The sequence below is a fragment of the Chlorocebus sabaeus genome, chromosome 20, assembly GCF_047675955.1.
Source record: "Chlorocebus sabaeus isolate Y175 chromosome 20, mChlSab1.0.hap1, whole genome shotgun sequence".
Lineage (NCBI taxonomy): Eukaryota > Metazoa > Chordata > Mammalia > Primates > Cercopithecidae > Chlorocebus > Chlorocebus sabaeus.
Genome location: NC_132923.1, coordinates 22,837,697 through 22,865,554, shown reverse-complemented (window position 1 = coordinate 22,865,554; position 27,858 = coordinate 22,837,697). Strand labels below are relative to the sequence as shown.

At 36.5% G+C, this 27,858-nt stretch overlaps 1 protein-coding gene across 1 annotated transcript in view; it reads right to left on the bottom strand.

The window, feature by feature from the left end:
* Positions 1–1,770: 1,770 nt before the first annotated feature.
* RSBN1 (round spermatid basic protein 1) overlaps positions 1,771–27,858 on the bottom strand; it is a 50,640-nt gene continuing 24,552 nt past the window's right edge. Inside the window, exons 3-7 of the mRNA XM_007977505.3 lie at positions 17,455–17,592; positions 16,998–17,140; positions 8,166–8,333; positions 7,055–7,163; positions 1,771–6,403 (exon numbers count right to left, since the gene is read on the bottom strand). Coding sequence (XP_007975696.2) covers positions 5,930–6,403; positions 7,055–7,163; positions 8,166–8,333; positions 16,998–17,140; positions 17,455–17,592 — 1,032 coding nt within the window. The 3' untranslated portion in view covers positions 1,771–5,929. The remainder of the gene's footprint in view (positions 6,404–7,054; positions 7,164–8,165; positions 8,334–16,997; positions 17,141–17,454; positions 17,593–27,858) is intronic.

Here is a 27,858-nt window from a genome sequence, read left to right as displayed (position 1 = left end):
TCCAAAATAGGGTAAAGTTAGGTGGCGGCAGGAACACGTTAATTAGGGCCGATAGAGGTCAGGAGAAAGGAAAGAAAGGTTGAGCCCTAAAGTGAATATTTAAGGATACATTAAAAGGATTTTTAAGCTGCTTTCCTTTTTTTTTTTTTTTTTTTTTGGGCCATTAATGGAACACTGTCCCCTTAGTCATTCTCCCCACCTTATTTGAAGCTGTGTTCTTGCTGGCCCACTGCGTGTAGCACCTGGGTCAGAGAAAGCTAATGACAGATAATAGCTTCCACTCAAGAAAGCCTAAAAGGCGCGGTTTTACAGACATTATTTCTTATCATCTATTGAGTGGGTACCAGGTGGAAGTTATCCCATTTCATGGATAAGGAAAATCGACTAAGCTAAAATAACTCCCACAGGACTAAGTTTTACAAATTATTTCCCCCAGACTGGGCGCAGTGGCTCACGCCTGCAATCCGGGCGCTTTGGGAGGCCAAGGCGGAAATGTCGCTTGAGCTCAGGAATTTGAGACCAGCCTTAGCAACATGGCCAGACCCCATCTCTTAAAAAAAAAAAAAAAAAAAAAAATTAGCCGGAGATGGTGGCACGCACCTGTAGTCCCACCTGCTTCGAAGACTGAGGCGGGAGGATTCGTCTGAGCACAAGAGTTCGAGGCTGTAGTGAGCTATGATTGCGCCACTGCACTTCAGCCTAGGCAAGAGACCCTGTCTCAAATAAAGTAAAAATTATTTTATCCTTTTTATATTGCACACATTGGCAGTGGTTTCCTTTTAATCCTTGACAGCTTTTCCTTTCCTTAGTGCTAAACATTACAATTCTGTTGGGCTTCAAGACAAATGACCAACTTGAAAAAAAAGAAAGATAAATGACAAGTGAAAAACGTAGAATTTTGCACACGTAATAATATTTAACCTCAATTACATTAATAGCAAAAGTACTTTACTTCATTGTTTGGCACACAAAAGATTTTCCGGGCAGTGTGTGGAGGAACTAAATCAGGTAAGTAGTATTAGAGGATAGTAGTTAAGTAGCAAACCATTTTTCAGGTGCCCTGTTGGCAACTATTCAGTGCTTCCTAAGGCAACCAGAGAACAAGGTATGAATCCTTGCTCCCAACCAATAATCTGTGATCTTAGGCAATTTATTCAACTAACAAGCCTGTTTTCTCACCTGTATTATGGAGATAGTTGCCTTCTTAAGGATGTGAGGATTAAATGAGATACCCTCATATAAACTTCCTGGCCCATGGCAGTTACTCAAAAACTGTGAAGTCCCTTTCTTTTCCTTTCCTAATCAGAATCAAAGGCTATCAGTGCTTAGGAAAGGTACCTCAATTAAAGGTAAGTTCACACAAAAACTGATGAGGAAAGAAATCCATTTTGTGGTGTTGCATTAATACATCAATGACATAAAAGTCTATACGCCATCTTCATTAATAATGAACTTTCAAGAAAATCCACATCACCAGAATACAAATTTAAGACTGTCCTTTTAAGTAGATACACACTAATTTAAGCAATTAAGAAGCATTAACTACAGCAAATGCCAAGTGATTTTTTCTTCTTCCCCCAAACTAATTGCATCTCAATATGGATGGCATTTTCCCCAGACATCTTTAGAAAGAAAAGTCGTAAGATTTTCTAAAAAAATTTTTTGAAGTAGTAGGTGATAAAGTAGGTGAAGGATTCGTCCTCTAAAAATAGGTTCCAGGTATTTAGAACTCGCATATGCTATGCTATGCATTTTGTGATGAAACACCAGTAAAGGACAAATCAGACTTTGTTTATTAAAAAAATACTTTACAGGAAAAAAAAAAAAAAAACTATGCATTCCATTGTCCTATTTTACAAAGAAATAGCTTAACAATTTAACACACTTAGACAGCTACAAAAAAGCACTGTGTTAAAAGGATTATTCACACAAATTTAGATTTAAGACTATTCATTAAAAACCTTTTTAAAACACTTGTTAATGTCAATAAACAAACTAAGGCCACACAACGCAAATAGTCCGCCAGGCAAATATACATTTCATCTATATGCAAAGACCTCTTAGATAAATAAAAGCCACAGGAAAAAAAGTCTTAGCTGCCAATCAAAATGGAGTTTAGTCACAGAAAACACTATTACATGAAAATTTACAACATGTGATAGTAGTACATAAGTATTTCTTCAGAGAGAATTGAAAAGTGCTATATTTTAAGAGACAGTGGTCTCAACTACATGCACAAGTGGATCCTAAAAAATGTATGAAGAAAATGGAAGGCCATAATATTTATGGAGAGATACTTGCTTTTAAAGTAACAAACTTTCAAGACAAGGATAGGTCCCTTACGTGCTAAAGAAAAACATTTGTACTGTGCATTTCCTCTACTTGCATGGCCAGTAAATACAGCTACAACCTGTTTGAAAAACAAAACAGCACAGATGTGAACCTCTGGCATGTGCTAGTGAAAGGTTTTTAAAAACCTGTAGCAATGATAAAAGATTAGAAAGATACAAAATTATCCTAAAGGCATAAATGCAAATAAATTTTTTATGGCAAATACAGATGAAAATATAATGGGCTAATATTAATGATTAAGAATATATTCACTAAGGGTTTTCATGGATTTGGGAGTCTTGTTCCTATATTAGCTTTCATTCTAGACAATATTTATATAAGGAAAGGCAATAAGCAAGTTTTTTCCAGTCACTAAGTGTGACTTGTATGCCTAGTAAGACTGATGCAAGACATCTTTTCCCAAAGTTTAGTAAAGAACTTTAATAAGCTCCTTTTTCCCCCCAGAAGAGCTTGTAGTATCAGTCAACTGGTATTCCAACTGTCTCTTAAGGGGAAAGGGCACTTTTCAAAAGTCTTCCACTAAAAAAATAATAAAAGTACCAGTTAAATTCTAAGTACTGAATAAGCAAATTAAAAGTACAATTAAACCTAGGAATCAATTTTTAGAGTTAAAACTTTGGAGGAGGGAACATACTATGTAGGTTTTCATTATTATTGCTTTATGAATTTGGGTTACCGCTTTGAATCATCCTACTCCTAGCATATCTTGGTATCGAGAATTACTTCTGGGGCAAGAGGAAGACTTTTATCCTTTTTAATGGGTACCATGAAATTATTCTACTTTACTAAGTTAGGAATATTCATTTATTGGGTCCTTTCCATAAGCACATTTAAAAACCATCCCTCTGCTCCACAAAATATTAAAACTTATAGCCACATTGTGCAAGTAATCTCAAGAGCTGGCACAACGGATAATATATCAAAAAGGAAGATCAGCTTAAATTTCAGTTACAACTTCACTCCCATCACTACTTTAACAAATCAGAAGACGCCAGATTGCTCCATGCCTCACTCCACCAAACCAAATAATTTAATGATTTAGAAAAATTGCAATCATTTGTATCACTAAACTAGGATACAGCTTTGAAAGCAGTAAAAAATGCAAAACTTCTGCTTTTATATTCATCAGTCTTTAAAGCATGCTATTAAAATCTAATACTCACATAGGACATTCAGTTTTCAGATACATTACTAGCTAAATGTTTCTCTCCATTCTATTGCAATTCTAACATACAATGAATTTATTAGTACATGATTTTAAACATTTTTATTGTACTCTTAATGTGTTTATATTGGAGGTGAGGGTAGAATGTTTTATAAAAGGAAAATGGGTATTTGCTTTTGATTGTAGGTCTTTGCAGATCCGCTGGTTCCTGAGTGATAATACACAGTGCTGGCTGTCAGGAGACAGTCTCCTTGTTTATTAGCAATGACCAGCTTGGATGACAGATGGCATCTGCTGGATGGCAAGTGGGAGATGGGGAAATCGGATCTTGGAAGACAAGAAAAAATTAAAAAAAAATTTTTTTTTGCTTTAACAGCCTTCTCTTCATGATTATTTTTAAAAGCAAATGTTGCCTGAGAAGAATTTTACTTTGCACAGCCTGGTAAAGCTCTTCTGGACAGAAAAATAAAAACAAGAAGTAACCCAAACCCACACACTTTGTGATTAAACCCCTCCCCAACAAAACAACAAAAAAACACCCTCAAAGGCAGGTCCTGTTAAAAACTAGAATTGATAAACTGGAATTTACCATAGAATTTATACCCAAGATTTAAAAACACCCCTGCAATAATCACATTACCTTTCATACCATTCTAATTACCTTATTTACAAAGATAACTAAAGCCAACATCACTTCCAATTCATAAATGGTTTACATTGAAATGTATCCCTATTTGTCTTCATCCTTTGTAACAGAGAATACATACATATACATATATATAAGGAATAATACAGATTCTAACTAATCACTGCAGTATTTGCTGATGGTTACTTTTCTATCTGTTTACACAGTGACCTCTATACTTTGCTAATATGCATTTAACTACACAACAATATTGCACAAAGTAATATTTATATAAGATTTAACCTATTTCAGAATATTTTAGAGAAAATTCATATTTGATATTTCAAAAGATGCAGCTAAGTTTTCATGGTGAAAGACATAATAAAGCAGCATCTTGGTGTTTTTTTTTTGTTTTTTTTGTTTTTTTTTTTTTTTTGCCTATGTTAATGTAAATATTTCAAATCTTACCATCCAGGAAAAAAAAAAAAAAATCTCCAAATTGCACTGTAACCAGGGAGATACAAGAATCTGGTCTTAGATGTGGGGAGTACTCTTCCTTTAATAAACAAAAGGCCTATTGTATTATTAACTAAGATAAAGTATAATGTGAATCATGTTAACATTCTAAAATAACAGAAAGTTAGGACCATACTAGCAACGTGAACTGTGCCTGTTTGAAAAGAAAATTTAAATACTCAGGCACTAAGCATTAGCCTGAAACTCTAGGATGAAGTCTAGTGCTGTATTCTTTCTTAGAAAATAGCAACACAGAGTAATAGTAAATAAACCCAGGTAATTCACGAGTTAAAACTGTGAATTGAAGTGTCTCAGTAGTAGATATTTATCATGAAGAGGTTGATGCCAAGTGACAAGAATAGTTTATCATAAGATTGATGCTCAAAATATGGCAGCCTCATCAGCAAGACTATTATTATTCTCTAAGTTTAATAGTTGTGATCAGTTTAGGAAGCAAAATTATCCCCACAAAATGTGAGGATGCCAGGAAGCAGAACAATAGAGTATCATGTCAACATTATCTCTTTTACCCAAAATATCTTCCATAGTTAGCATATATTCTAGAAGAGATTAATGAGCCATGGATAATGAATGACCAAGGACTATTCATCTTTAGATTTTTTTTTTAATTGAAATATCCACTGGGCTTTAAATAACAGATACAAAAAAAAAGACAGTTTGGATCAGAAAGTGCTGTGCTTTCTCTTTTGTTAAGAAACCAGAGAGCCACTGAAATTTCCTTAGAAACTACTTGTTATTTGTGGTTAGAACTAAATAACTTACTTGCCCATGTACCAGATGCAAGAATTCTTTCCTGCAACCTATGCCATTTTTACTGTAGAAATTGAACCTGTGCCATAAAGACACAAATACTAAACCATAAATCTGATTTATCCATAAAAACAGCAAATATGGCAAGAGACAAGGCAAGATAAAATCAAGGGAAGTGAATAATTTACCAAATAAGAATCTGTTATTCCAGAGAATTCTCATTTTGATTTGAAGAAGAGATTGAATTGTTACCTCACACCTTAAAACAGAAAGTAGCAGCAGACCCACTATTACATACTGTACTAACGGGATAAGATACAACTCTTAACTTTGCATAATCTGTGTAAAAAAGATATGCTTGACATTTGTGGAATGTCATTTCTCTTTATAGAATTATAGGCAAGATTTCTCCAATAAAACTTAACTTAAGCCAGTTATAAAACTATAACTTCACATCAAAATTTAAAAAAGTTAAAAAATGTGTTTGAATTATGTACATATCACACAGAAGTGGTTGAATGTTCTTGCAGATTGTGTTGCTGGTCAGAGTCCAGTCTACTTTCCACTTTTAAAACTGGAATAGGCTGAGTATTCTGATCTTGCTGTAGATTAAGTTCTGATGCAGGTGGGAAGGATGATGAAGCAGTTGTCAACAGCTGAATCTCTGTGCATGTTTCTTCAGATTCAGTTTTTATCCTCACACATTGGGAGTCAACTTCTAATTCTCGCTTTCCAGTTAAACCACAGTCCATGTTAGAATTGCTTTCTGTGTTTTGAGTGGCTTCCACAACAGGATGGTACTGTTTAAGCCTTATATGCCAGGCTAAGCTGCACACTGCCGAAACTGTTTTGAACTGATGAATGACATTTCTAGGGATGAAGTAGATGTCATTGTCGCAAAGCTGAATTCTAGCGTAACGAATGCCTTCCCGCCTCATTTGGTTTAGTTTAGCTTCATCTACCCATTGTACGCACTGAAGAAAGAAAAAAGTTATGTGAGACTTTAAAACATGTAATAATTTAGTCAAATGAAATATTATAATTAGCAAAGGAAAATCAGTAGAAACAAAATGTGTTATAACAACAATCAAATTAAAATTAAGCAACACTAAATGATATGTAACTTTCTAAAAATTTTTGTAATGCTTGGGAAATTCTTTTCCTCCTATTTTACTACCTCTTTAGTAACAAAGTACAGGTTAAAATCAGGATGGCCTAGAGAATCATTTAAGTAGTTCAAAGTACAGCTAAGTACCAATATTCTTTACCACACATAAAGGCAACATGTTTTCTTTTCTTTTAGTGTGTCTTCCAGCCTTTTGCAGTTGAGGGGACACAGTGCAATGGGGTTAACAAGTGAGACAGCTCATGGCCATAACTGAGCCACCTGGGACCTCTAACCATCCCAGGCCCACCTGGTATCCCAAAGATTGAAGTGATTTCAAGCATTCTGCTGGGGAAGCTCTGTTTAAATGATTCTCAGCACCACCCCCACCCTAGTCTTTAATAGTAATAAAATTAAACTCACTATCCCACATATCAGACTGCAAGATAAAATTCAAAATAAAATGGGTATAGATATTTATTTCCAGTGTCTCAAATGGTAATAAAAAATAAGTTTTTACCTGGGAAACTGGAGGTTCATGAAGATCTAACTGAAGTCTCTGTACAACATCAGTAAAATCCTCAGCATGAAAACAAATCACATCTTTGGTTATTCGAGGTTGGTCACTCCTAAGATTAACAAAATTAAGTTTTAGAGACAAACATCTCACAATGAAAAAATTTCAGTTCTTTTGTTCCTGGAAATGCTTCTACTAGCAGAGAAATAGATGCATAGTTTCTAAGGACTAGGTATACAATTTTTTTTTAATTTGAGAAAAACCTGAAACTTAAAAAGCCATAAAAACCAGATTTGCTGTTGTAAAATTAAAACAAAAATGGCTAAAAAGAATAGTTGTATTCTAAACTAGTTGCATTTGCGGTCCTCTCACCACTTTGTATTTCTATGTCCCGAGCTTTGTTAAAAATGGGCCCCAACAGAATGTAAAATGGTTTAGCCACTATGGACAACAGTCTGTCAGTTTCTCAAAACATTACAAATAGAACTACCATATACTCCAGCAACTTCACTCCTGGGTGGATAGCCAAAATAATTGAACACAAGGACATGAAGAGATATGTATACACCCATGTTCACACCAGCATTATTCACAAAAGCCAAAAGGTGGAAGCAACCCAAGCGCCCACTGACGGAAAAACTGATTAACAACATGTGGTATGCACATATGATGAATTATTATTCAGCCTAAAAAAGGAAGGAGATTCTGACGCTTGCTACAACAGGGATGAACCTTGAGGACAATGCTAAGAGAAATAAGCCAGTCACAAAAAGATAAACACTATATGATTCCATCTATATGAGGTATGTAAAGTAGTCAAATTCATAGAAACAAAAAGTAGAATGATGGTTACCAGAGCCCGGGGGTGAGAATAAAAGAGAAATTGTTCAGTGAGTATAGAGTTACAGCCTTGCAAGATGAAAAGGTTCTGAAGCTCTGTTTCATAACAATGTAATTACGCTTAACTCTACCATGTACATTTAAAAATGGTTAAGACGGCAAAGTGTACGTGTATTTTACCACAATTTAAAAACTAGTCCTAAACCTTTTAAATAGAGTCCACATTGTCTTATACAATATTAACCAACCTTGCAGTTGAGTTCAATTAACTCACCATTCACCAAATTGTACAGCTTTCAAAACTCCAACAGCAGCCGTACTCTGCCAGTCAAACCCCTGACCTACATGATCAGCATGAGCTCTAGTCCTATCTTCAAAGAGGACTTCGCGGGGTTCACTGGTCCGAGGTAGGTACTGGAGATTTTTTATTTCATTCATTGATCTAGAGTTGATTTGGTTGGTAAACAAAGGGTAAGCAAGGAAGAAAGAGACCAAAAAAAGAAAAAAATTAACTAATACCAGTAAGACAAAAAAGTCTGCTAAAATACCAGATTTAAATAACATGAGGATTGAGAAAGGTTCAATGATTATGATCATTAGCATTTAACACACTATATTATAATGCTTAATGTAATTACCTTCCTCTCCCTGTGTGCCATAATAAAACTGAAAATATTATCTTAGATTAGGCTCAAATGTAGTGCTTCTGTCTAGCAACAGAAAATAAAAGTCAAAGTTTAAGGCTTCTTTACCCTTAATCATCTTATTTCCAACTCTCAAAATATGCTACGAGTGAGGCTGCCCTCATACAGTTAACAAAAATTCTGGACAGAAATATAGCTATAATTAAGTGTTAATCAGGCTGCACTTAGACCCACTTTCTTATAACTACAAGTCAGGTAACACTAGATACTGACCATCTGCATCCCCATTGTTCCCATAGATAGAATTTCTTGAAGTGGGAAACCTTTTTGTAAAAAAAAAATATATATATATATATACACACACACACACACACACACACACACAAACACGCACATATATACTTTTTAAAAAAAAAGAATTCAAGTATTAGCATCATAAGGCTTTTGTTTAAGATAGAATCTCCCATGTTAAGAATGGCTTAAGCAGATCCTGAATTCTGGCAAAACAGCTGCGGCCAACCAATTTAAAGACCCCCACAGAAAAACCTAATCAGCATGAGAATAGTTTATTCACCTCTTTGTCCATGACTTCACTTTGTACTCTCAGACCAATGAACATCTCCACACATCAGCCCATTCCAAAACCTCTAAAAACCCTAACCCCCAAACTCCTCAGGGAGACAGATTTGAGATTTCCTCCCATCTCCTCTTTTAGTGGCCCTACAATTAAACTTCTTTCTCTGTTGCAATCTGGTGTTTTGGTGTACTGACTTGCCATGTGCATCAGGCAATGAACCTGTTATAGTTAGACTACAGTTCTGATTCAAGATTGCAAACTAGGCATCCATGTTATCTCCTTCTACATTAAAATGAAAGTAAAAGTCTTCCAACTAATAATAGGGGAACTGGGGATTAGATGGCAGAATGGATTAGAGTACAGATGAAACAGAATTAGCCATGAGTTGACAGCTGTTGATTGTATATTAAACACACAGTAGTTTATTATATTATTTTCTGCTTTTTTATGTGCTCAAGAATTTCTAAGTATAATAAAGATGATAGTGAATAAGTGATGAAGGAAATGAATTAATGAATGAGCAGTATCAGCAAACTTTTACAAGATGGAAAATGATCATAGTACCTGAGACTAATAAAACTGAGCAGAGAAAGCCACAGGCATAGAATATACAAAAAGAGATCAGCAGGCAAAAGGCAGCAGACCTGCCCAACAGACCTTGGAAAAGCCTGAGTCCAAAAAGAAGCCAGGCATAATAATGATGAACAGAAATGAAGTAAGGCTGAGAAAAGGGGAATTAAAGTGAAATTCTGCAAATAAACAAGTCATCCCTGCAGGACAAAATGTAGACAGGCATTTTGCCCCACATGGAGTAGACTATGGTTACCCACCCGGCATCCATTCCTCCCCTTTAATTCCCTGACAGAACCCTGATTTTCATTAGGCATCTCATCCTGTCCTGTATGTGACCTCATTCACAAGCTCCAGAGTTAATTTCTGATGAGTCCTGGTAAATTATGGTAGGCTCATTTCCCCTGACAGTGACTGATTTAGGAATAGACATGAACAGATTCTGTCTAATAGTATGAAAGGAAATATGCTGAAGAGACTTCTGGGAAGTTTTCTAGCTCCTAAGAAAGTACAAGAAAAGATACTATTTTCTTCTATTAGATATAGCCAGATCCAGATGTGATGTCTAGAACTGCCTCAGCCATCTAGCAACTATAAAGGGAGCTAGTGCAAGTGCAAAGCCTAGGCCAAGAGAATGTTAGAACAGAGAAAAGGAAAGAATCTGGTCCCCTGATAACAGCACTGACACACTGACCATATGGTGTCTAGAACCAACCTCTCTGGACTTCTCGATATACAAGACAGACATTTTATTTTACAAACAAGTTTGAATCAAAATTTTTGTTGCTTATAGCGAAAAACATCCTGATAAACTTTCAGCCAGAAAAACTGCACATTCTCTAAACACATGGAAATTGCCACAAAAATAGAACATAATCCTCTGATATTTGGGCATATCATTTAGTGTCCATTTCTATGCCTGTTCACTCTAAGTTGACAACTGACAATTGTCTACCTGTTGACAAGACTCACCAAAATATAAATGTAACTCGCAATGAACCCAATGCTTTATTTTAAAATATGAATGGGTCAACCAAGAATCACCAGCTATCTGAAGACAGCAACCTGACAGAGAAAAACCAAAATAAACAATGCTAAAATTTTAAACACCAAAGAAAGGTTAGAAGACAAAAGTCCAGTAAATGTCTCAGAATCAAAAGCAAAGATAATAGGAAATATGAGGACAATCAAACCAGGAGATCTATTATTCAACCAATAGTAGTTTCAGAAAGAAATAAGAGAAAATAAAGAAGAAACTGCCAAAGCAATTAGATAAGAAAAATTATCAGAAAGGAAAGGAGACATGAATCTTTCAATTTAAGGTGACTACTAAACAACAAAAAGTATAATTAAAAAATAAGAATGAAAGACTCAAGACGTAACACTGTGAAATTTCAGACTGCTGATGACAGATGATGCTATAAGCTTGCAGACAAGAAAAAAATAGGCTACCTACAAAAGAATAAAAATTACACTAGCATTAGGACTTCTCATAAATAAAAGTAGATGCCAGAAGACAATAGAGCACTGCTAACAATACTAAGAGACAACACAACTTCTGGACTTCAGCTAAACTATAAATTATGTTTATTAACAGAAAAAGAAATTTTCAGACATACAATGACTCAGAATACCTCCTTTTTGTTAGACTATTCCTTGAGAATGTGTTAAGCAAGAGAAGGAAATAAATCTAGGAGAACAACCACCATAGGTTAATGCAGAAAAGCATTAAATACAAAGTCCTAGGTGCATAACTGAAATAAGCCTTCTACAGGCAGAACACAGAGTTCCAAAAGATTAAAAAAAAAAAAAACTGATATGTTACAGCAGAGAGTATGAAAAAAAATTCTGAAAGGCATGAGGATATGATAAAAGAACAGAATGCTAGGTAACTACCAACAGCAATGCCCTTTCAAAAAAAAAAAAAAAAAGGGTTATTAAAGAAAGCCATAGTCAGACAGATGGCAAAGTCAGCATGGATCTGGAAGAAAGTAATGTACCTTAACGCTAACCCTGTAAGCAGAAAGGAGAATGGAAGCAATAAATAAAAAGATGTAAAGCAATAAAGAGAACAGAAGACATTTAGGATGGTCAAGAAAAGTTTATTATGTTCCTACCTCCCAAAAAAGAAAAAGAGGGTAATCAGAAACTGCAGGAAAAACAGAACACTTTTTTATGTTCCTACCTCAAAAAACAGGGCAATCAGAAACTGCAGGAAAAACAGAAGACTTTTTTTTTTAAAGAAGTTATGATAACAAATATAAAACTTTCAAAAAATAGGACATGGTTTTAAGTACATAGGTGAAATATAGAAAAGAAAGAGGCTTTTGCATATTCCTTTGAGTGACGACATAACATTGAAACCTTAGAATATGAATTAATAACTTACTAGTTGGGTCTGCAGTAAACACAGCTAGCCATAAAATTTTAGAATCCACTTATTGACAAGGCATGTAAGACCTAACGATAAGTTTAAAACAGAATATGAATTAACCCCAGCAATGTGTAGGGACAGCTGACTGAAAAAAGAAATGAGGAAGAGGATAAAGTAGGGATCATTTAACTATTCAGAGAACAGGTAAGAGGAAGGAATACCTGCTATCATACCAAAAAATCAAAACCTGTATGAAAACATGACATGTGCATCATACATATATACAACTATTATATACACAAGATTAAAAAAATGTTTAATTTTAAAAAAACCCTGCCAAAGCCTTTTTAAAAAAGTATTATAAACAAATGGGTTTTGCCTCTCGTAAAAATATATCTGCCTCTGGGAAGGAAAAGTGGGCAGGATTTTCCATTATTAAGTCCTGCTGTATTATCTGATATTTAAAAAACTCTGTACACATATTTCTTTAACTTCAGAGTTCATAAATCCAAAGATAAGCTTCAGTAGCAGTGTCCTTGGTAACTGAACAGCTTCTCACATTGATTCCACCATTTTCTGCAACAAGAAGTTTTCACTAACACAAAAAGAAGGACATCAGCATTTACATTTTGATTCATTCAATTCTAATTCAAAATGCTTTTAATGCCTCACTTAAGAATATTTAATCCCAACAGAAATAAAATTTGATGGCACCTCAGATGAATTATTAAATAAATGATGTTGGTACAGCTGCCTAACTACTTGGAAAAAATGTAAATCTCTTCCTCTATACTGAAGCCAATTCCAGGTAGATTAAATATGTAAATACTGAAATCACAGAAGTACTAAGAGAAAATGTAGGTGAGTATTTTATAACACCGAATAAGAGAAGGCTCTTCTAAGCCTACTGCTAAAGGAGAAACCTCAAAAGGAAAGATAGATCATATTAACAAAAACTTCTGTGAGTAAAGAAAAAAAACACTGAAGCCAAAAGGCAAAGAGAAAAACTTGGAACAGAAGGGAAAAAAAGCTTAATAGTCATAATATATATGGGATTTTTACAAAAGAAAAACACCAAAATAGAAATATATATAAAGGAAATCACCAAAGACAAAATAAGAAACCCCTCGAAAAATAGCAAATTAAAATGAGACATTTTGGGGTTGGGCGCGGTGGCCCATGCCTGAAATCCCAGCACTTTGGCAGGCCTAAGTGGCCAGATCCCTCGAGGCCAGGTGTTTGGGACCAGCCTGGCCAATATGGCAAAACCCCTCTTTACTAAATATACAAAAATTACCCAATCGTGGTGGCGCACGCCAGTAATCCCAGCTACTTGGGAGGCTGAGGCATGAGAATCACTTGAACCCAGGAGGCAGAGGTTGTAGTGAGCCAAGATCGCACCACTGCACTCCAGCCTGGGTGACAGAGCAAGACTGTCTAATAAAATTTTTTTAAATAAAATAAAATGAGACATTCTTATCCAATCAGATCAATATAGTTAAAAATGTTACTGGAGAGTATAAGAAAAAGGGGAACTGTATTATTATATGAGTGGGTGTATAAATTGGTATATTTCTGGAAGTCCATTAGAAATGTGTATACTTTGAGCCTTTAGGAATTTTTACTAAGAATATAAACACACATGGCCGGGTGCAGTGGCTCATGCCTGTAATCCCAACACTTGGGGAGGCCAAGGTGGAAGGATCACAAGGTCAAGAGATTAAGACCATCCTGGCCAACATGGTGAAACCCCGTCTCTACTAAAAATACAAAAAGTAGCTGGGCATGGTGGTGCATGCCTGTAGTCCCAGCTACTTGGGAGGCTGAGGCAGGAGAATCACTTGAACCTGGGAGGCGGAGGTTGCAGTGAGCCGAGATGGCACCACTGCACTCCAGCCTGGCAACAGAGTGAGACTCTGTCTCAAAAAATATTAAAAAAAAAAAAAGAAAATAAACACACATATGCACAAACATACATATCTACCAAACATCCATCCACATACAATCAGTGGTACGCTCTATATATTTTACCTCTGACTTGAGGGTCGGGGAGGTGGCTGATTTTAGCTGATTTCTATGGTATAAATACACCTAACACAAACAATTTCCAGTTACTAACGTGACATCACACGATGTGGAATTGGAAAGTGATGCTAATGATGGCCTTTGTGAACAGGTACAAACTGGCTCCAGTACACCAGTATCATGTTTTGAAAATACTGTTTACATTGAAAACCTGGGAAAATATTACACTAATAAAGAGTTGGTAATGGTCAAGGCAGGAGGATTGCGTGAGCTCAGGAGTTCAAGACCAGCCCAGGCAACACAGTGAGGCCTACAATTAAAATTAAAAACAACAACAACAAAAAAACAACTAGCCAGGCATGGTGGCAGGCACCTGTAGTCCCAGATACTTGGGGGGCTGAAGTGGGAGGATCACTTGAGCCCGGGAGGTAGGCTACAGTGAGCCCTCATCGAGTCACTGCACTCCAGCCTGGGTGACAGAGTAAGACCCTGTCTCAAAGAAAAAAACAAAAACAAAACCAAGAATTGGTTAAATAAATCTTGACACAACCATACAGTAAACTACACAGTTGTTTAGAAATGATACAGCTGCATCTTGATATAACGCATAAGCCTAAGGGAAAAAAATTCCCAAGTTTTAAAGTAAACATCACACAAACAATGGATTTTTGTAAAAAGATTATTTATGACTATATATAATTTCAAAGGTTAATATGCCTAAATGGTGGCTTTCTGCCTTCTTTTTTTTTTTTTTTTTGGAGACGAAGAAGCTCCTGTCCCCCAGGCTGGAGTGCAATGGCACAATCTCGGCTCACTGCAACCTCCACCTCCCGGGTTCAAGCAATTCTCCTGCCTCAGCCTCCCAAGTAGCTGGGACTACAGGTGTGTGCCACCATGCCCAGCTAATTTTTGTATTTTTAGTAGAGATGGGGTTTCACCATGTTGGTCAGGCTGGTCTTGAACTCCTGACCTCAGGTGATATGCCTGCCTTGGCCTCCCAAGGTGCTGGGATTACAAGTGTGAGCCACCACGGCTGGCCTGCCTTCTTTCTACTCGTTTTTTTTTTTTTTTTTCCTTTTTGAAATGGAGTCTTGCTCTGTCACCCAGGCTGGAGTGCAGAGGCGCATCTCAGCTCACTGCAACCTCACTGCAACCTTGGCCTCCCGAGTTCAAGCGATTCTCATGCTTCAACCACCTCAATAACTAGGATTACAGGAGCATGCCACCATGCTAATTTTTGTATTTTTACTATAGACAGGGTTTTGTCATGTTGTCCAGGCTGGTCTTGAACTCCTGGACTCAAGCAATCTGCCTGCTTCAGCATCCCAAAGTGCTGGGATTACAGGTGTGAGCCACTGCGCCTGCCCTCTTTTTACTCTTTCCTATTACTTTTTTCAGGAAACAAATGATGGTGATTTTTGGGGGAAAGACTACAGAACAAAAAATGTATATAGTATTTAACAATTTAGTAAGATTTCAAGATTCGTCATCATCCTGCAACAAAAACTGCTATAATCTAACAATGCGCAGAACTTTCAAATAACTCCTGGGTTTTTACCATCCCACCACGCTGCATTCGTACATAATTTTCTCAAAGTATTTTCATGCATTTCAAATACCTAAGATTATTCCATACTTAGCTCAAGTATCATTCTCCTATGAGTCTTAAGGTTTAGATTAGTCCATTAAAACTCACTTCTGGGCACCTATTTTGAATTGCTATTTTCATAGTCTAAGCAGGTATAAATCATTTTCGGTCTCATTAAATTAGATTTTTCAAAGTACTAGAGAGTGAGTTAATCTACATTTGTCTTAAGAGTCTGAAACACAAAACATGTTAGCACAATATGAATTACTGAGGCTCGGTACTACGGTACATTACTGGTTTCATGTAGCAAATACTGGTTACCTATAGTATATGTCATGAGGACAAAGATGAATAAAATAGTCCCTGTCTTCCCAAAGCATACCTCAAATATTAGTAAAAAATAAAAACATGTAAACAGAACTTTAATGAACAAACACTGTAGCAAAGTTACCTAAGGGAGGAAAGAAAAACTTCACAAAGGAGGTGACGTCCAAATTAAGTTTTGTTTGGTTTTGGTTTTGGTTTGAGACAGGATCTTGTTGTGGAGTCCTGGGCTCAAGTGATCCTCCCACTTCAGCCTACCAGGTAGCTAGGACTAAAGGCATATGACACTGTGCTGAGCTCAAGCTAAGTTTTGAAAATGTATTAGGTTTGCTGTGGGATGGTAACCCCAACACTTTGGGAGGCTGAGGCAGGAGGATCAACTGAGGCCAGGAGTTCAAAGCCACCCTGGGCAATATGATGAGACCCCCATCTCTACAAAAATAAAATACACAAAACAATTTTTTGAATCAGATGGGCATGGTAGTGCACACCTATAGCCACAGGTATTTGGGAGGCTCTCCTGAGCCCAAAAGTTCAAGAATACAGTGAGCTATGATTGTACCCACTGCACTCTAGCTCTGGGCAACACAGTAAGACCCTATCTCAAAAAAAAAAAAATAGTGCAAAAGCAAAGCGTTATGATAGACTATGGTTTGGAAAGTGAATTCAGTATGGCCGGAGAAGACTAAAACCAGATACATCTAGAAGAGGTACAGCTGACCAGATTATGAAAGATCCTTGTAAACCACACTAAGGGATTTGATCTTTTATCCTGCAGGCAGTTAGGGCATAGGTTTTTAAAAAATAAGTAAACATTAAATTTGTGTTTTAGAAAAATGCCTCACTGTGATAACTGTGTGATGATTGAACTGAAACGAGGAACTGACAACTAAAATATTTACTTAAGGGAGCCCAAGACAAATGGTTTTGAAACTGTGCTCATTTTTATAAGCAACCAATTTTAAAAAAGTAGTTTTGTTTATTTGAGAAAAAGAAATATTTACCGTCGTCTTTTGAAGGGTGACTTTGGCATATCTGCTGTTGGGATCATCTGCTCTCCTGGCCTTACCCACATTATAGGCCCATCATCACTCTGGGACCTACACTGGAGTCGGAGGCTGGAAAGTGTACCCCAGGGCAAAGTCATCTAGAAATCAGATGGATTAGTCACATTAAAAAATCGTTTCAGTGATTTATAAGTTAATCCCCCCACCCAAATAAAAGTTCTAAGAAGACTTTTTTACAACTGTATATAAAGAAACAAACGCTACATAGTAATTTACATTAAAAAGAATAATTGAATTTAAGTACTTTGTACCAATATTATTATATCTAAACATTTCTATGCAAAACACTGGATAAATTTAATTTCAATAGGCAATATTAGCTTAATACTCTTCAACATATAAAGGGCCCACTTAAGTAAAGATCAAAACTTCAATAATCTTAATTAACACTCACTTTCAGAAATGGTGATTCTTCTAACATATCAAGGAACTCTGGGAAATAATCACCAACTTCTTCATCTACTGCTCCAACAAGACTTATCTGCCGCATAGGACCTGCTCGGTAGGTGCCACAGCAGTATGTCCTGTTGACCTAAGATAAAATGAAAGGGGGAAAAACGGACTGAGGCACAACTATAATATAATTAAAGAATTAAAATAGGTTATTGTTTCCAATGTTGCCATTTCTTCTACAAACTAAGAACTGAATGGTCAATACCTTGAATAAAGTCAGAGAGGCACCCAAGCACACTGACAAATACACTAATACATTTGCCACAAGCAAATTTCAATGTGTGAGTTAGCCTGAACATCTCAAAGAAATATTGAAGACATTAAGATCTATTTAATACTTAAACTTCTCTAAAAATTATTTTTTTTAACTTTGTAATATTTTAAATATTTTAGAGTGTGATTTTTATTTAAGAAAAAAAAACATACAAAAGTAAAATCATCAGGGCAGGGAGAAAAAAAGACCATGGTCAGATTAATCTTCCATGTTCATTTTGTACTCCCTAGCTTCAAAGTCTTCACTTTAGCCCAGATACCAGGATACCAGGCTCACTGTTACCAAGACAGACCAATCTCTTTTTTTTTTTTTTTTTGAGATGGAGTTTCACTCTTTGTCCCACAGGCTGGCGTGCAATGGCGTGATCTTGGCTCACTGCAACCTCCACCTCCCGGGTTCAAGCGATTCTCCTCCCTCAGCCTCCTGAGTAGCTGGAATTACAGGTGTGCACCGCCACGCCTGGCTAATTTTTGTATTTTTTTTAGTAGAGACGGGCTTTCACCACGTTGGCCAGGCTGGTCTTGAACTCCTGACTTCAACTGATCCACCTGCCTTGGCCTCCCAAAGTTTTAAGAGTACAGGTGTGAGCCACCATGCCTGGCCCCAATCTTTTTTCCTTACTCAACTTACAACAAACTTATTTCTACCTCCAGTGATTTTTCTCTTGAATTTGGCCCATCTGGAATGTCCTCTTTTCTGTCAACCCAAATCGTATCCATCCTTCAAAGAGCAGTTCAAAAGCTCTTTTTTTTTCCAGAGGTCTTTCTGGTCATACTCCATGATCTCTCCCTTCTCTGAAGTCTAATGCTACCTATGAGCAACATACATTTTCACTGTAGCAACTCTCTAGTGAATTGAGGGCATAACCTATACAAATATGTAGCCCAGAGCATCCTATCTAGCATTTGAATGGAATCTATCAATTAATTCCATACAATCTGATACTATTCCTCTAGTCATTTCATGTATGTTCTTATCTTATGTAATCTCCAATTTAGAGTTTCTCAAGGATAGAGAGATGGATCCTGTACATAGCAATGGACTAGAAATGCTGCATTTAACCAGAATTTCCACTTCAGATCAGTTACCTAGCATTTTCTACCTCTGTTAAAATGCAGATTAAATTTAAAAGCCTAACATATAGCTATGCCTTTATATAAAATGGCTCTTTATTGAACATTAAAAAAAATTTAAAGAATCTACCGTCATGTTTTAAATACCACCTATTTTGCCTTAATAGGAAACAGTCTACATAAACGACCATCTAGGATATCTTACCACAATTCTTCACCATTTGTTCTTCAGCGGCATTTTTATAATCAATTTTTTTTCCATAGACAATTTAGCATCACCCACACACATATACACAGAAAAAAAAGGCCGTAGATCTTGTTCTCAAATAGCAGGGGTGAGGATTTCTTAATTCCTTACAAATCCTCCCCCCAAGATCACTTCAGATGATTCTTAAGCAGCAGCCACCCAGGCCAGAATTACTTTATATATATTCATATGAATTACTTTCCGTAAGTTTTGTATGATCATCATGCCATAAAATGCCAGGGGTGGCAGCATGGAACAAAGGCTCACCATGGGATATAGAGATAAGGAAGGGGAAGAAAGGGAAGTCTTTTTAAATCATTTTTCTAACCTTTCTAAGCACTCTAAAACAACTAAAGTAGATTTAACCTTCAGCAACATTTCTAGGAATCATATGCTTTTAGGGGCAATAAGAAATATCAGTATCGGCCAGGCATGGTGGCTCATGCCTGTAATTCCAGCACTTTGGGAGGCTGAGCGGATGGATCACAAGGTCAGGAGTTCAAGACCAGCCTGGCCAAGATGGTGAAACCCCGTTTCTACTAAAAATGCAAAAATTAGCTGGGTGTGGTGGTACATGCCTGTAGTCCCAGTTACTCGGGAGGCTGAGGCAGAGAACTGCTTAAACATGGGAGGTGGAGGTTGCAGCGAGCCAAGATCACGCCACTGCACTCTAGCCTGGGCGACAGAGCAAGACTCCATCTCAGAAAAAAAGAAAGAAGTATCAGTCTCCCGCAAACACCTCTCCCAACTATTCCCAGTCTCAGAAATTCCTTTCCCAACAAAGGCTTTCACTCTACACAGGCATTTTATGGGACAAATGTCCTAAAGACCTATCATAATCTTTTTAAAATCCTTTTCCCAGCCAGAAGTGACTCTTAAGACCTATCATAATTTAAAGCTGCCAAAACTCAAGACCAATCCTAAAGAAATACACTGCCAAGTGGCAGTTTTCAATTCACTTGGCCTGCTGGCTTTGAGGTTATGCAACTCAATGCATTACTAATTTGAAGGAATTCATATTACTTTAAATTTTACACATAAAGTGAGACTAAATTAATATTCTTATATCACACCACTCCAAGTTTACCTAATTCAAATACCACTAAACTCAACAGCACTGAACTTGAAGACACCTTAGAAAGGTAAACAACTAGAATAATTAACATGTGACATGAATAAATATGAAGCATCCTTTCTTATTTGTAAAGAGGAAAAAAGTAAACTTAAAAAGGAGGAGGGCGGGAACAACAGAAGACAAAGACAGGGTATGATCACAAAATATAGCAACCTCATGATTTTGCCAAGACCAACTTGTTTATTTTCATATATACACAAAGAAAAGCTTCTCATCTTATGAGGATCTTCAGGTTCACACCTTTGTGTGAGTACCAATGTTGTATCCACGAATGACAAAGAATTAACAATGTTCAATTTTTATTTCCTGGCAGAAGAGCCATCAAGTAAAAAAACTACACTACAAAATACTAGGACTGGATTTTGAAAGCTGCAATGTATAAAGCCTATTTGGATAACTGTAGCTAAGTTAGCCTAGCTAGAGAAAGCCCTTATTAGTAAACCACAACCTTCCTGTTTTCATCCCTTTACTTAGACTTCTGGCTTTCTGTGACCTACGTTTTTTTCTCAGTATCAGTCCCCTCCTTCTTCCAGCTGCTTCCATATCTAGCTAAACCTCAAGGTTTATCCCTCTCTCATAAACACACTCTCATCCTCTATCCCAGTCCTTCCACCAGTCCTGCCTGCAAACCCCAAGCGTGAAACATTCAAACTATCAATCCCACCTCTGGACTTTTCCATTCCATAAGCCAATAAATCTCTTTCATCATTTAAGCCCATTTTAAAATTGACTATCCTGCAACTTGCCATCAAAAGCAACATGATATATCTTTTTCACATAAAAATCCTACTTCTGTAATATTAGTCTGTATTACCTGTCTCTACCGCCTCACCTCACCTTTTATTCACATCTCATATCATTGCAATCAGGCTTCTGCCCACACCACTCCCCTGAAACAAATCACTGATGACCTCTTCACAGCCAAATTCAAGAAATGCTTTTCAATCACCTGCTTTCTTGATTTCCCTTTCCAGGCTTCCTCCTCTCCAAAACGTGGTTGTTGCAGAGTTGGCCCAGTTTTCATTCAACATATTATCTGCGGGTGGTTTCAATTATACTACAGATTTAACTACCACCTGTACCCTACTACAGTCCATATCTACATCTCTAACTTAAAACTTTGCCTCAGATTCAGATCTTTACATACAAATGCCTCCTGGGCAGCCCACAGACACCCCTGAATTTAATACCTACAGAACAGAGCTCGTTTTTTTGTAAGGTTCCCTTCCCCTCCCAAACCTTCTTTTTCTCTTTCTGTATGTACTTCGCCAGTTAATAATATTCATTTTCTCAGGTCCTAAATCAGGAATTGATAAATCCCTCTTCCTCATCACTTAAATCAAAATCTGTCCTTCTAACTAAATCTGCAGTACCACTGCCTTAATTCAGGAAATTATCATTTCTCACCTAATCGTAAAACCTCTTAACCAGTATCCTTGCTTCAGGATTCCCATCCCCAAGAGCCATCCTACATACTGCTACAAATAATCTAGGGAAAAACATCTTATCATTAAACCTTCCCATTTTAAATCCTTTAGTAGCTCCATACTACCTACAGAATCAAACTAGAAAATCCTTTTTAAGGAAGACAAAGCCCCTCCTGATCTATTATTCCAAGGGAGTAACAGACCAACATTTGCCACATTCTCCACATTTGCCACATTCTAAATATACATTTCCCAAATTCTAAATAATTTCTGCTGCCTCTACAAGTTTTCACATGTTATTGTCCACCTCTACAACTCCTATTATTTCCTTGATGGTATAAAATGACTCAAAATAAGGTTTCAAGCTCAAAGAACTGAAGTACATAATATTTACAGATTTTAGATAAGTGAGATTTGGAGTTATAACTAGATCAAAAAAGGTAAGGAACAGATGCATAGATTTGCAAATTGTCTATAACATGTACTTTTTTAAGTGACTAAGACTTGAGAGAAAGAATAGAGAGAGACAGAGAACCAAGAACTTCACTTAAAACAGGTATTAGACAGGAGGACGGGTTAGCTAAAGGAATTGTGAAAGGATGAAGTAAGAAGTAATGCAATTAAAATGATGTAAGAATAACATTTCAAAAAATAGTCAAGGACAACTATTTTTTAAGAAAAACAAACTGGCTGTTATGAATAGTGCTGCAATAAACATGGAAATGCAGATCTTCAACATACTGAGTAAATTTCCTTGAGTTGGACATATATCAAGAAGTGGAATTGCTTGGTCATGTGGTCATTCTATTTTTAATTTTTTAAGGAACCTCCACACTGTTGACCATAATGGCTGTACTAATTTAGATTGACATTAACTGTATAAAAGTTCTCCTTTTTTCATATCCTCACCAGCATTTATTTTTTGTCTTTTTGTTAACAGCCATAACTGGGGTGAGGTGATATCTCATTGTAGTTCTGACTTCCATTTCCCTGATGATGAATGATGTTGAACATTTTTTCATATACCTGTTGTATGTCTTCAAATTTCAGAATATCTATTTAGGTCTTTTGCCCATTTTTAAATCAGATTATTTTGTTGTTGTTATTGGGTTGTCTGAATTCTTTACATAAATTTTAGGCCACAGGGCAGAAAATACTATGTGGTCCTTAATAGAAAAAGTTTGCCAACCCCTAATTTACCACACACAAAAGAAATCAAGCAATATGTTTGAATACAAACTTTGTGAAAGAGAACAATCTGTATTATTCAATATTATATATCTGTAATACAGAGTACCTGGTATGTAGTAATAAATATTTGTTGAATTTCTGTATGTTAGGGCTAGAAATGAAGTAATCAACCACAAACTGTGGCAAAAAGAAAAAAAGCGGGGGAGTGGGGGAAAAGAACTGCTGATTACCAGTCTATCACTTGCATTAAAAAATTTAATAAATGCAAATGTTTGTTACATTTAAATAATAAACAGCATAACAATGAACAGCAATTATGACCACAAATTCAACATGCACCAATTTTCAACCTTTTGAAAAGGCTGACAAGAAGAAAAAAAAAAGAGAGAGAGAAATAAATAAATAAAACAAAAACACATTCACCAACTATAGGAAACTAACGCCAAACAAGCAAAGTATCCCTTCCTTTTAGTAAGAAAACTTTCTGGGCATATGGCCAATGAGCTAGGCTCTCTGACTGTGACCTGTGCCACAGCTGTGGCCTGTGCCTGTGCCTAAGTTTGGGCCAATAAGACAGTCACATAAGTTACATATGCAATCTTCGGGACATACCTTTATAAGGAAGTGGCTTGCCCTCCACTTCCTTTTTCTCTTTTGATGGCTGAAACACAGAGTGGTAAAGAGCTAGTCTCAACCATGCACATGACAACACCAGTAGGAATGACAAAAATTAAAGACAGAAGGAAACTAGGATCCTGGATGACAACAAGGAACAGAGTTGCTTACCTCTGGACTGCTAAACAAGAGAGAAACTTTTGTTCTAGCCACTGCACATTGGTCCTCATTGTTATGGTTGTTTAGCCTATATCTTGTATACTTTGTAATGAGGGAGGCAATATTCTGCATTGCACAGAGATATCATCTGGGGTGTGATCTCCTGATCTGGGCTAAAAAATATCTATAACTAGGGCACACCCAAAATATAACATTTAAAGTGATTAGGGACTTGCAAACCATACAAAATGGAGGAAGAATTCAAGAAATCAAAAGTATTTCAAAAGTATTTAACTTGAAAAGATTAAAGGAGGGACACAACAATCTTCAAATACTTGGAGGCCTGTAACATGAGTTACAGGAAAGCAGGTGTCATTCATTTACCACAAGTTTATTGTACAGTCATGTGTCACCTAATGACAGAAATACATTTTGAGAAATGTCATTAGGCAATTTGTGCTTGAGAACATCACAGATTGTACTTACACAAATCTAAGTGGTATAGCCTGCTACACACCTAGGCTATATGACATAGCCTATTGCTCCTAGGCTACAAAACTTACAGCACGTTATTGTACTGAATACCGTAGGCCAGTGGTCCCCAACCTTTTTGGCATGAAGGACTGGTGTCGTGGAAGATAATTTTTCCATGGAACAGGATCGGGGGTTGGCGGGCATGGTTTTGGCTGAAACTGACCCACCTCAGATCATCAGGCATTAGTCAGATTCTCATAAGAAGTATGCACACTAGATCCCTCACATGCATAATTCACAACAGAGTTCACACTCCTATGAGAATTGAATGCTGCAGCTTATCTGACAGGAGGTGGAGCTCAAGCAGCAAAGCTATTATAGCTTGCTGCAGCCTGGTTTTTAACAGGCCACAGACCAGTACTGGGGGACCAGTACAGTTGAGGACCCCCGCTGTAGACAACTAAAACACAATGGTAAGTTTTTATGTATCTAAACACATTTAACTTCCCATGCTTGCAGAATGGGAAGTTGTTCTGGGTCAGTGAGTGAGTGGTGAGTGAATGTGAAGGCCTAGAACACCGCTGTACACTACTGTAGACTTTATAAACAGTGTACACTTAGGCTAAACTAATTTTTTTAAATTTTCTTTCTTCAATAATAAATTAACTTTAGCTTACTGTAATTTTTATAAACTTTATGAGTTTTTAAATTCTTTGACTCTTGTAATAACACATAGTTTAAAACACATTGTACAGCTATACAAAAATATTTTCTTTACATCCTTATTCTGTAAGGTATTTTCTACTTAAAAACTTTTTTTAACTTTTTTAAACCTTTTTTGTTAAAAACAAAGATACAAATGCACACATTGGCCTACGCCTACAACAGGATCTGAATGATCAATATCACTGTCTTTCATCTCCACATCTTGTCCTGCTGAAAAGTCTTCAGGGGCAGTAACACTCATGGAGCGATCATCTGCTATGATAACAAAGCCTTCTGTAGTATCTCCTGAAAGACCTGTCTGAGGCTGTTTTACAGTTAACTTTTTTTTTAATAAGTAGAAGTATGCTCTAAAATAATGATAAAAGGTATAGTGAATATAGTAAGCGATAGGAATTTTTCAGCTCCATTATAATCGTATGGAATCAGTTTACATATGTGGTCTGTCATTGACCGAAACGTCATTACATAGCACATAAACATATATTTTATGCCACTGTCCTCAACACAGGTATAGCAAACCAGACCTACTCCTAGCCACTTGAAGCTTACAGTCTAGTAGGGAGAGGCAGACACTAATCTAAACAGACATTTAATTATAAACTATGATCTTCAGAATGTAAGGTGTATGACACTATGAAAAAGAACATGGGATCCTGATCCGGGGAATAAAGTGTTCCTTGAAGTAACACTGAGCTCAGATCTAAAGAACAAGTTCAGAGGGAAACAAAATCTCTTAGGCATTGCCCTTTCCAAGATCTAAAAGAAAGCTAATGGTAATAAACACAGAAAGCAAGAGAAAAATAAAGATGAGACTGAAAAAAACACTTGTGGCTGGATTATGGAAAGCCTGGAAGATCACATTAAGGATTTTGGAAAGCCACTAAAGGATGTGAAGAGAAGGAAAGTTACCCAATTTGCCTCAGGCTTTTTGTTTGTTTAGTTTTCTCAGAGGGGCACAAAAAGTAAAGAGATCAGCTAGGAGTATTCTATAATATGCCAAATAAGAAATGTTAGGCTAAGCTAATAGCTTGATTTTAAACAGGGACTTATTTTTAAAAGAAAAAAAAGAGATCTGAAAATTATACAGAAGATAAAATTGTCAAGATGTGGACAAAGATTGGATATGATAGATAACAGAAAGAAGTATCAAAGATGACTGCCAGCTTCTGTACTTTGGAACCTGACAGAGAAACTACTCTGTCTTCTGGAGGAGGACCAGGTTTCATTGTTGTGGACATGATGAGCTGGAAGTATGTGACAGGTTGAAAAATGGCTTCCAAAAAGCCTAACCCCGAGACCCTAATCCCTAGAACCTGTGAATGTTACCTTACGGCAAAAGGAACTCTGCAGATGTGAATAAATTAAGGATCTTCAGATGAGGAGAGTATCCTGGATTATCCAGATGGGCTTAAATGTAATAACACGTGTCTTTGTAAGACTGAGGCGGACAGATACTTCAGAAGGCGATGTGATGACAGAAGTATAGCCTGGGGTATTATACTTTGAAGATGGAGGAAGGGGTCACAAGCTAGGAAATACAAGACACAAGAAGCTAAAAAAGGCAAAAACTTGATTTTTTTCCCTCAGAGCCTTCAGAACTGTAAGAAACTAATTTGTGTTGTTTCAAGCCATTGTTTGGGGGCCGGATGGCACACACCTGTAATCCCAGCACTTTGGGAGGCCAAAGCAGGCAGATCACTTGAGCCCAGGAGTTCAAGACCAGCCTGGGCAACATGATGAAACCCTATCTCTACTAAAAAAAAATACAAAAAATTAGCTGGGCATGGTGGTGAGTGTCTGTAGTCTATTTCCAAATTTTCTGTCTTGCTGAACAGAGCTCATAAACCAATTATACTGATTTAATAATTAAATCTTTAGAATATATTGGTACCAGGTAGGGCACTCCTCCACTTTTTCTTTTCTTTTCTGGCTGTTCTTGCCTACTTATTTTTGCATATAAACTTCAGTATCTGCTTGGTTGTCTCAAAAAACAACTATTTCTATTTTATTAGGATTGTGTTCAATTTATAATTTAGGAGAAACTGTCATTCTGATATTGATTCTTCTTCCCCAGGAACATAGTAATATATCTTTCCATTTAAGTCCTCTTTTGTGTGATCATGTTTCAACACTAATAGAAAGAATCTGATAAAGATGAAAAGGTGAAGAGGACTGCTGTTTAAACATGGTAGACTGAATGTACGATTTTTTTCTATTCCTTATCAAAATCCCACTCAAGTGAGAATAAAATAGCAAGGCTATAAATCCCAAATATTCAAAGAGAACAGAAGTAAAAACTATAGGTACAAGCTATCAAAATGTTTTGGGAAGGTGAAAAATATACAGGGAAATTTGCAAAATGAGAACTCTGGCTAAGTTTTATAGAAAGCAAGGAACAAAGCATGCAATTAAAAACAAAAAAGTTGGGTTTAAAATCTGCTTGAGTCAGTGAGACCCTTCCACTTACATTCTACCTCCCTATCCCATACTCCTTTTTCCTCACCTTATTTGTGGTGAAAGTGAACCAAATGACTACAGACACAAGGATACAAGGCACAAGTCCATGGGAGAGAACCATTACACTGAAAGCAAGGAATTAAGTAAAATCTCAGTTATTTAACAATGCAATCACCTACCTCCTTCCAAGAATTCTAGCAGACGGGTGTATAAACTACTCTATCCCCTGACAAAAATGTGGTAGATTTTTAGCTGTAGAAACTAAAAGCCCAAGAAACAATATCTTTAAACACTAATATTTAGAGCTTTCCTCACAATATGACCACATTGCCTATCCAGTCTTCAATTGATAAATCCTACCCATGTGTTCACAGAGTTTCTAACCAGTTTTACGACGACTCATGTTTCAATATGAACAGATCACCATGTTTGATGAAAACATATGACATAAATAGAAGACTAGAACAAAAACAAAAAAGAACTTGAACAACTTACAACATAAAAGAGAATTTAAAAACAAGTATAATTAGTATCAGAGAGATGAAAAAGGGTATTGTATCCATAAAA